This window comes from Pongo pygmaeus, chromosome 20 (genome assembly GCF_028885625.2).
Source record: "Pongo pygmaeus isolate AG05252 chromosome 20, NHGRI_mPonPyg2-v2.0_pri, whole genome shotgun sequence".
Lineage (NCBI taxonomy): Eukaryota > Metazoa > Chordata > Mammalia > Primates > Hominidae > Pongo > Pongo pygmaeus.
Window position 1 is genome coordinate 6,381,324 of NC_072393.2, and position 9,632 is coordinate 6,390,955.

A 9,632-nucleotide genomic window follows, 5' to 3' on the forward strand; every position below is an offset into this window, starting at 1 on the left:
GTCATCCCAGCACTATGGGAGGCTGAGGTGGGGGGATCGCCTAAGGTCAGGAGTTTGAGACCAGCCTGGGCAACATGGTGAAACCCTGTCTACTAAACATACAAAAATTAGCCAGGCATGGTGGCAGGTGCCTGTAATCCCAGCTACTCGGGAGGCTGAGGCAGGAGAATTCCTTGAACCTGGGAGGTGGAGGCTGCAGTGGGCCGAGATCGCGCCACTGCTCTCCAGCCTGGGCAACAGAGTGAGACTCTGTCTAGGGAAAAAAAAAAAAAATTAAGAATTTCAGGCCTGGTGCGGTGGTTCACACCTGTAACCCTAGCACTTTGGGAGGCCAAGGCGGGTGGATCATCTAAGGTCAGGAGTTTGAGACCAGCCTGGCCAACATGGTGAAACCCTGTCTCTACTAAAAATATAAAAATTAGCTGGGCATGGTGATGCATGCCTGTAATCCCAGCTACTCGGGAGAGTGAGGCAGGAGAATTGTTTGAACCCAGGAGATGTAGGTTGCAGTGAGCCGAGATCACGCCATTGCACTCCAGCCTAGGCGACAAAAGCGAGACTCTGTCTCAAAAAAAAAATAAATAAATAAAAATAATTTCAAGACAGTAGCAGCAGAGCGTTACAGCAAGCACAGGGCCCTTCCGAGCATGGGGCCCTTTGCGACTTCACAGGTCACATGCCCATGAAGCAGGCCCTGTCTTGCATACAAAGATTTTGGGGGGAATGCTTGGGGACATCCAGGACCATGCTAATTGGGGAGACCTGGCGATCCCACTAGGAGAAGATAGAAGCAACAGATGAGGCCCCTGGAAGAGAAACGGCAAGAACTGTCTGCACCTGCTTGTGTTGATAAAGGTCTCAAGATGCTGGTGATTAGATGTGGTTCTTATGATAACAGCAGATGCTCAAATGGGCAGGCCCTGAAGATGACATTGGCTTAGAGACAGAGGCTGGGTCCGATATGTGCTTCGGGGAAGTTGGGTGTCTTTGAGACTCATCTTTGCCTGCCTTTTTTTTTTTTTTTTTTTTGAGGAGTCTCGTTCTGTCGCCCAGGCTGCAGTGCAGTAGCTCTGTCACCCAGGCTGGAGTGCAGTAGCGGGATGTTGGCTCACTGCAACCTCTGCCTCCCAGGCTCAAGCAATTCTCATGCCTCGGCCTTTTGGAGTAGCTGGGATTACAAGCACACGTCACCATGCCTGGCTAATTTTTGTAATCTTTGCCTGATCTTATGGTTCTGTCAGCTAGAGTGGTCCCGAACTTTCAGGTGACCCCGGAAGGCTGAACTGCTAATCAAAAGTAAGTGGAGAAGTGGGAGAGTCCAATACCTGGAAGGGTTCCCCAGGATTCCCAGGGCCAAGGTGCTCCTCACCTCATAACTGCCTTTCTCTAGCTATAGCAGGTCAACTGAGCCAGCCCCAGGGGAAGGGGAAGGGGTGTCCTGTGGGTAAATCCCAGAGGGGAGCAGGGAAAGAGGGGCGGGCTGCCCACAGACCTCATAGACGGCCAGGTCGATGCCCGCATAGGGGATGATGCCCAGCACGTTGGGCAGGTAGCCGCGGTAGAAGGCACGGGGCCCCTCCCTCTCCAGGATCCGCCTGGCACAGTCCAGCAGCCCCTTATACTGGCCCGTCCGGCGCAAGGTCAGCCGCGTCTTCAGCACCTGGGGAGAACCTGGTTATCCCTGGAAAAGCTGCCCCACCAAATCGCTACATCCAGGAATGAAGACACCTAGAAATAGCTACTCCTGAAAACAGATGCCCTGAGAACAACCGAATTTTAAAAACCACCTACTCCAGAATCTTCTGCTATCCCCAAATCTCTATACCTAGAAATAGTTACACCTACCAAAGTGCACGCATGTGGCACCACCAGTAACTGTCTCCTGATATCTTTCTTTTATTTTTTGGTCATTTCTGTAGAGATGGGGACTCGCTACGTTGCCCGTGCTGGTCTCGAACTCCTGGGCTCAAGCAATCCTCCTGCCTCCACCTCCCAAAGGACTGGGGTTACAGGCATGAGCCATCATGCCCAGACCTCCAGTATCTTGTTCCCTTCTGCTTTCATATCAGAAACTGTAACTTTCAGCAAGCACACAGCCACTAGAAAGAAAGATGACATTCCCCAGATGCCCTGGGTATGTGGCTATGTCACTACGTCCTAGCCAAAGAAATAGAAGGAAGAGAAAGAGGTACACATAAGGTTCAGAAAGCATCCTTAGAGGTGGGGAGGTGTTTCCTCTTTTATCGCTTCTTCCTTCTTGGCTGGAGTGTGGAATGTGATGAATGGAGCACAAGCAGCCACATTGGTCCATGAGGTTGTGTAACAACAAGATAGACAGAAAGAACCTGCATCACTGACAGTCTGAAGCTACCATCCCAGCCTGAAATGCTCATCTGTAGACTTTGTTGACGTGATTTAAGTTTTTTTTTTTTTTTGAGATGGAGTCTTGCTCTGTTGCCCAGACTGAGTATAGTGACACGATCTTGGCTCACTGCAACCACCGCCTCCCAGGTTCAAGCCATTCTCCTGCCTCAGCTTCCTGAGTATCTGGGATTACAGGTGCCCACCACCATCCCCAGCTAATTTTTGTATTTTTAGTAGAGACAGTATTTCACCATGTTGGTTAGGCTGGTCTCGAACTCCTGACCTCAGGTGATCCACCTGCCTCGGCCTCCCAAAGTACTGGGATTACAGGCACTAGACATTGCACCCAGCTGACATGATTTAAGTTCTCTGTCACTTTCAGAATCCAAAAAATACACTTCATAACCTGAACCTGAAATAATTTATCTGAAAACATGTAGCTAGGACAGTCTATCCTTAGAAGAGGCATATTCATAAACAGCTGGTGACACCTAGACACGATGTCCCTGGGAATGTGCACCCTATCCTTAGAAGATGTATATTTATAAACAGCTGGCTCCTGTGACTACCATCCAAACAAGGATAACCAACACTACCTTCCCCAGAAATTATATCTCAGTTGTAATACCCAGACATGAAATTGCATTACTCTGATGAGCTATACTCCAAATCAGAGAGAGACAAGGGTAAAATCCCAATGGATATCGTGAAATGAGGAGTGAGATGGGTACAGCAGACCCCCACCCTGCCATGGGGCCTCCACCGGGGCCCCTCCTTCTCACCTCCATGGGGTAAATGATGGTTTGGGCTGTGGCACCAGCCAGGGAGCCAGCCACGAAGCGCTCCTGCACATGCAGTGTCTCCTGCTGCCCCAGGATGGCCCTCTTGATCTGAGGTGGGGAGACACAGGGATGGGTAGGACCATGGGGGTTGAACCTTCTTTGCACTCCACTGTTCTCCTGGCTTCCAAAGAACTGGCCTGATGCGGGCATTCATGCAGAGGAGCAGATGCCCGATCCTGGGGACCTGTGTTCACCACCCACCCCCAAGCCAACCCCATAAATCTTTATGTACAGTCCAGTCTTCCCTATGGCAAGCACATTCCTCCCTGTACCTGCCCTCACCTGTTCATAGGCCATGAACTTGATAGCTGACTCCGGGGCAATCTTGAGTACATTAATACCATTGCCGCGCCACAGGGAGCGGACACCTCCCTCAAGGACCATGCTTCGAAGCCCCCCCAGGATGTTCAGCCGGTTGGTCTTTGAGGCATGGACCTGAATGGGGAGACAACAGCTTGGAGGTCCCCTCCCAGGTGTCAGGCCTGGGGGAGGGGGCAGGTCTCTCCAGGGCCCCTCACCTGCATGAAGACCTTGAGGCGGTCCAGAGGGGCCGTGCCTGTCCGTGACACGGCACCTGCCACTGCGCCGGCCACGAGCTGCTTCCACCACATGCCCGTCAGCTTCTCTTGCTTTGAGAACTCGTCCGGCACTGTCAGGCACTCGCCAATGTCCAGGACCTGAAGATACAGGTGTTGGGGGTGTCATGCCACGGTAGGGACAGGGAGATGTGACTCAGTCCTAAATAGGGGAGTCTCCTCTATGAATTCTAGGATACTGTAGAGTCTGCCAATGACTCTTGCTTGGAGACCCCAGAAGAGTCCTGTTGGGTCCTACCAGGTGTCACCAAAGCATCTAACCTAGCAGCCTCCTTAGAAGATCCCAATATCCTACTACCAAATCCCACCAAAGGATCTGCCAAATCCCACTAAAGGATCCTATTCAAGTATCTGCCACATAAAGATCCCTCCAGGCTGGATGTGATGCCTCACATCTGTAGTCCCAGCACTTTGGGAGGCCCAAGTGGGAGAATCCCTTGGGGCCAGGAGTTCAAGACCAGCCTGGGCAACATAGCAAGATCCCCTCTCTACAAAAATTGGCCGGGCATGTGCCTGTAGTCCCAGCTACTCAGGAGGCCAAGGCGGGGAGGATTGCTTGAGCCCAGGAGTTTGAGGCTACAATGAGCTATGATCACACCACTGCATTTCAGCCTGGGCAACAGAATAAGACCTTGTCTCTAACAATAAAAAAAGATCCCTCCACGGCAAATGAGATTCTACTGAAGGATCCCACTCAAGCGTTTTCCATATAATGATTCCAGAAGATCCCTTCAGGGCCGTAAAAGATCTTACCAGGCACCTCCCCTATAAGGATCCTAGTAGATCCTTCTCAGGGACCCACGAAATCTCACAGGGATCTCCTCCACATGGAGTCCCCGTGCAGGAATCATTTCCTGTCTAGAATTTCTAACCAAGGTCCCCATGAATCCTCTGGGGAGGGAGTCTCTGGATCTCCAAAGAGGTTCTCATCAGATCCCACAGATGTATCCTCCTCCAGATGCCTCCACATGGAGTCCCCGTGCAGGAATCATTTCCTGTCTAGAATTTCTAACCAAGGTCCCCATGAATCCTCTGGGGAGGGAGTCTCTGGATCTCCAAAGAGGTTCTCACCAGATCCCACAGATGTATCCTCCTCCAGATGCCATCAGATCCTACCAGACACATTGCTCATAGATATTTCACCCAGGAACTAGGGATCTAGAGCAAACCCCCACTACCCTCTCTAGTGGCTCCCATTGGATCTTCTGAAGAATGTTGGTTTTTTTTTTGTTTTTATTTTTGAGACAGAGTCTGGCTCTGTTGCCCAGGCTGGAGTGCAGTGGCACGATCTCGGCTCACTGCAAGCTCCCACCTCCTGGGTTCACGCCATTCTCCTGCCTCAGCCTCCCTAGTAGCTGGGACTACAGGCGCCTGCCAGTACACCCGGCTAATTTTTTTTATGTTTTTGTAGAAACGGGGTTTCACCATGTTAGCCAGGATGGTCGCGATCTCCTGACCTCGTGATCCGCCCACCTCGGCCTCCCAAAGTGCTGGGATTATAGGCGTGAGCCACTGCGCCTGGCCAAGACCGTGGTTTTTGAATGATTCTGTTCAGCAGTAGAATCTTTTATCCAGGCAGAGAACCCAGCAGAAGGGAGCTGTGTGGGTGGAAGGTGGGAGGCCTTGTACCCCATCTGGTGAGCTCTTTCTTCCCTGCACCCACAACCCCCACATGCTGTCCCCAGAGGCCCCGATGTAAGTCTCAAGGGCTGTGCTTCAATCAGACAGCAGAGATGTCCCAAATGGGACCCTTGAACCCCAAGTGGAGGAAGAGAGGAACAGACCCTCATCCCTCAGCTGCTGCCAGTGCCTTCTCCCTCTGCAAAGTCCTGCCCCAGCCCATCCAAGCCCTGGGGAGATTGGAGCAAGGGCCCCCTGAGGAAGAGGGCACAGCCTTCAGCCGGGGAAAGCCACCCCCACCTCACCGTGGAATGCTTCCAGAAATACAGCACGTCCTCCACATTTTCCAGCGAATGCAACAGGAAGTGGTCACGCCATTCTTGCCAGTCAATGGTCATTGTGCCGTCTCGGTCCATGCTGGGGAGAAGAGTGGGGGTGGGGGAGGACAGGCTCAGTGCCTGGGGGTGGGCTAGGCTGGGGTGAAGTTCTGCTAGGTTTTGCAGTTTGGGAGGTTCAAGTCCTCATATCAACCCTATTGGAGACGTAGCAGTATTACCATCGTTTTCTTTTTTTCTTTTTTTTTTGAGACGGAGTCTTGCTCTGTGGCCCAGGCTGGAGAGCAATGGTGTGATCTCAGCTCACTGCAACCTCCGCCTCCTGGGTTCAACAGATTCTTCTGCCTCAGCCTTCCATGTAGCTGGGACTACAGGTGCACACCACCATGCCCAGCTAATATTTGTATTTTTAGTAGAGACAGGGTTTCACCATATTGGCCAGGATGGTCTCGATCTCTTGACCTCGTGATCCACCTGCCTCAGCCTTCCAAAGTGCCAGGATTGCAGGCGTGAGCCACCATGCCTGGCCATATTACCCTCATTTTCTAGAGGTGGAAATGGGCTGAGAGAGGCAACTGGTCCCAGATCTGTCCGGCTTCAATTTGAATTTTTCTTTCTTTTTTTTTTTTTTCCAGACGGAGTCTCACTCCGTCACCCTGGTTAGAGTGCCCTGGCATGATCTTGGCTCACTGCAACCTCCGCCTCTTGGGTTTAAGGGATTCCTGTGCCTCAGCCTCCCAAGTAGCTGGAATTACAGGCATGCGCCACCACGCCTGGCCAATGTTTGTATTTTTAGTAAAGATGGGGTTTTATCATGTTGGCCAGGCTGGTCTCCAACTCCTGACCTCAGGTGATCTACCTGCCTCAGCCTCCCAAAGTGCTGGGATTACAGATGTGAGCCACCGCCACTGGCCAGATCTGTCTGACTTCAAAGCCTTAACCTCTCAGCTGTATCCTCCTTGGGAATGGAGCTGGAGCCCAGAAGACAGAGATGGCCAAGGGGTCACTGCGTCCTGAATTAGTTTGGATTCCAGACCCCCAGCGACTCACCTGTGCAGAATTTTCTCAGCCTGCTCCAGTGAGATGGAAATGCCCAGAGCTCGGAAACTCTGTTGGATCTCAGAGACATCGATGTGACCTGGGGAGGGGGACGGAGGTGGGGAAGGATGTGCGTGTGAGGACACCTGGGGAACCCCAGGACCAAGGATCAGAACAGCTTGGAATGGAGGTGGTCTAGCAAGATCAGGGGCTCCAGAAATCTAGGACGAGGTTTGCAGCAGGGCTGTGGGGGGACCCCTGACTCACTGGGGTCAGAGAGGTGGAACTGGGAAATACTGGGGGGGGGCTTCTCTGTTCTGTGAATGAATGAAGGAATCCAGGGGTAATTGTAGGGGTCTCTATGCCATGGGGGATTGAGAGTCAATACCCACAATCCAGATGCTGCTATGAGGGGATCTGTGTCCCACAGGGACCCAGGAACAGCATGGGGTATCTTTGCCTCCTAGAAAAATCTAAGGGTAATTTTCGGGTTTCTGCCCCAGAAGGGAAAGGAGGTGGGATGGGCTGGCTGGGCCTCGAACCACCTAGCTAGGGGGTGAGGAGTGCTCCTGAAATAGCCTATGAGTCATCAGGGAGAAGCGGCCCTCCCCCTCTCCTCCTAGCGCTGCCAGTTCTAACCCCATTGGTGTCTCTAGGGCCCCCACAGCCCTATCCCTTGGGGCCTGCAGGCAGGTCGCCCAACCTTACCATCCTGGTTCCGGTCAAGACTGTGAAACATGAGCAGCAGACGCTGTTCCCGCTCCTGCAGATAGCGGGAAAATTCCTCCAGGTCGAGCCCGCCATCTGGGTCAGCGTCACCCTCAGAGGAGATACCCTGGCAGAGGGAAAGGGGACAGAGGTGGCTCCAGGAACCTGCTCCTGATCTGGAGGGGATGCATGTCATCTTATGCCTTAGGAACCCAGAGCCCCCAGCGCCTTGAGGAAGGGGATAGAAGACGTCACCCCACTTCTCCCTCAGTCAGCTAACTTCTCAGCCAGATCCCTACAGCCACCACAGGTCTGTGCGGTGTGTGTAAGTGGTCTAGTTTTCCTGGTGAGCAAACTGAGGCTCTGCAAGGTCAAGTCACCAGTTCAAGGTCACAGAACGAGGAAATGGTAACTTGGAGTTCTCATCTCTAAAGCCTGTCCTTCCAGCTGGCTCTTGTTTTTATTTTTTATTTTTTTTTTAGGTATCTCATTCCTGTTGAACCCAGCTGCCTCTTAAAAAACCCTGTCCACATGGGGGACCCAGGGGTTTCCTTTGGAGGAAGCCCTGGGCGATGTGGGGCAGGAGAGAACCAAGCCGAGTGGCTGAGGCCTTGGTTTTTCCCATTTGGGAAGTGGGAGGTTGGACTGCTCTCAGGGATGCTGTGGTTGTCTTAGGGCGATCGGGGGCTACAGGTGTGGGAAGGGCCTGCAAAGTGGAGGTGGCGGTGGCGGGGGGCAAGTCTTGTTATAGGTGCATTCCCAGCTGCGGGTGACCGCAGACAGGATTGGGTCCCTGGCTGGGGCAGCCCGGGACAGTGAGCCAGGCCCGTGAACGGCCCATGAAAGGGCAGGCCAGGGAATGTAAACACAGGGATCGGGGCAGCTGCAGGCCAGGGCAGTAGGTGCCCAGAGGATGGAGGGTGTGTCTCCTGGAGGTGGGAGTAGGGCACGTCATGGGCTGTGCAGTCCGGAGGAGGGTGTGTCCCGGGCAGTGGGCAGGAAAGCGCCCCCATCTCTTCCCAGGCAGACGCCCCCTGCCCCCCGGCAGGGGGATCGGGTGTTGGCCGCGGAACTGCAGGCTTGGGGCCTCGGCGGCCCTGTCTTGAGCGATCCCGTTAGGCCAAACACGAGTGGGTAGGGGGAAGGAGACAGATACACAGGTCCTGGAGTCCAGCCACAGGTAGTCCTTGGTGGCTCTGGCCGTCCAATTCAGGGGCCTGGGTAACCGGGAGCTGGCGGGGCCGGGAGGGGAGGAGGTCCCCGGGGGTGGGGGTACCTGTTGGGCGCCGGGGTCTGGGTTGCCCCCGCCCAGCCTGGCCAGCCCCTGGCGCAGCTCGTGCACGTCCACGCGGCCATCCTTGTTACTGTCCAGCTCCTCGAACAGGCGACCCCAGCGCTGCCGCCGCTCCGCGTCGCCCGGGCTCCCCCGCATGGCGCCCACCCGGGGGGGAGGGGAGGCCCGGCAGCGGCGGCCTCAGTGGGGGCTTCGCGGCTCCCCCTCCCCCCCCGGGACCCCGCAGGGTCAGCTCCCGCGGCCGCCGGCTCCGCAGTCTCCGCGCAGCCCGCTCGGCTCTGGCACTTGCGGGAGGTGGTGACTGCTAGCCGTCGCCGCCCGCGCCAGAACTTGCGTCTCCTCCCTCGACCCGCACTGGGGGGAGGGGACCGAGGGCGGAGCTGGGGGCGTGGGGAGTGAATGTCTGGGATGGTCTGGTATTGCACAGCCGAGGAACACCAGAGTTCCTTCTGGGAAGACGGGCTAGGGAGCTCAGTGGTCTCAGGTCTGGTTTCAGAGTTCCGCCTCTGCGTGCCTCAGTTTACCCTTTCCCCCTTTGCCCAAGGGGGCAAGGTAGAGCGCTGTCGGAGATTGGGTTTCATAATCCCCTTCCAGTTGACCTCCCCGCCACACCCACTAATCTTCAGGAACTCAAGTTCTCGCTTTTCCCAGACGCACGCAAGAACCCTGCACCATCTCTCTCGCTCTCTGCCCGTCCGCGCCTGACACCTTCCCGTCTCGGCCGCAGAAACAGAAGACCCAGGCGCGATGCTCTCTCACCGTCCCTTCCTCCCGCCCGCGCGCCTCCTTTCTCAGTCCCACTTTGACTGGGAAACAGAAAATCAACGCGCGGCGC

General features: G+C 54.7%; 1 protein-coding gene across 7 annotated transcripts in view; it reads right to left on the minus strand.

Annotated features, from left to right (window-relative positions):
- SLC25A23 (solute carrier family 25 member 23) overlaps positions 1–9,119 on the minus strand; it is a 24,823-nt gene extending 15,704 nt beyond the window's left edge. For 3 of the 7 annotated variants that reach the window (XM_054465565.2, XM_063657399.1, XM_054465566.2), the window contains exons 1-8: positions 8,780–9,119; positions 7,504–7,630; positions 6,808–6,895; positions 5,728–5,839; positions 3,725–3,883; positions 3,489–3,641; positions 3,147–3,254; positions 1,493–1,660 (exon numbers count right to left, since the gene is read on the minus strand). In XM_054465565.2, the coding sequence (XP_054321540.1) occupies positions 1,493–1,660; positions 3,147–3,254; positions 3,489–3,641; positions 3,725–3,883; positions 5,728–5,839; positions 6,808–6,895; positions 7,504–7,630; positions 8,780–8,935 (1,071 nt within the window). In that variant the 5' untranslated portion in view covers positions 8,936–9,119. The remainder of the gene's footprint in view (positions 1–1,492; positions 1,661–3,146; positions 3,255–3,488; positions 3,642–3,724; positions 3,884–5,727; positions 5,840–6,807; positions 6,896–7,503; positions 7,631–8,779) is intronic. The other 4 variants (XM_063657400.1, XM_054465564.2, XM_054465568.2 and 1 more) reach the window with 4 other exon arrangements.
- Positions 9,120–9,632: the final 513 nt, after the last annotated feature.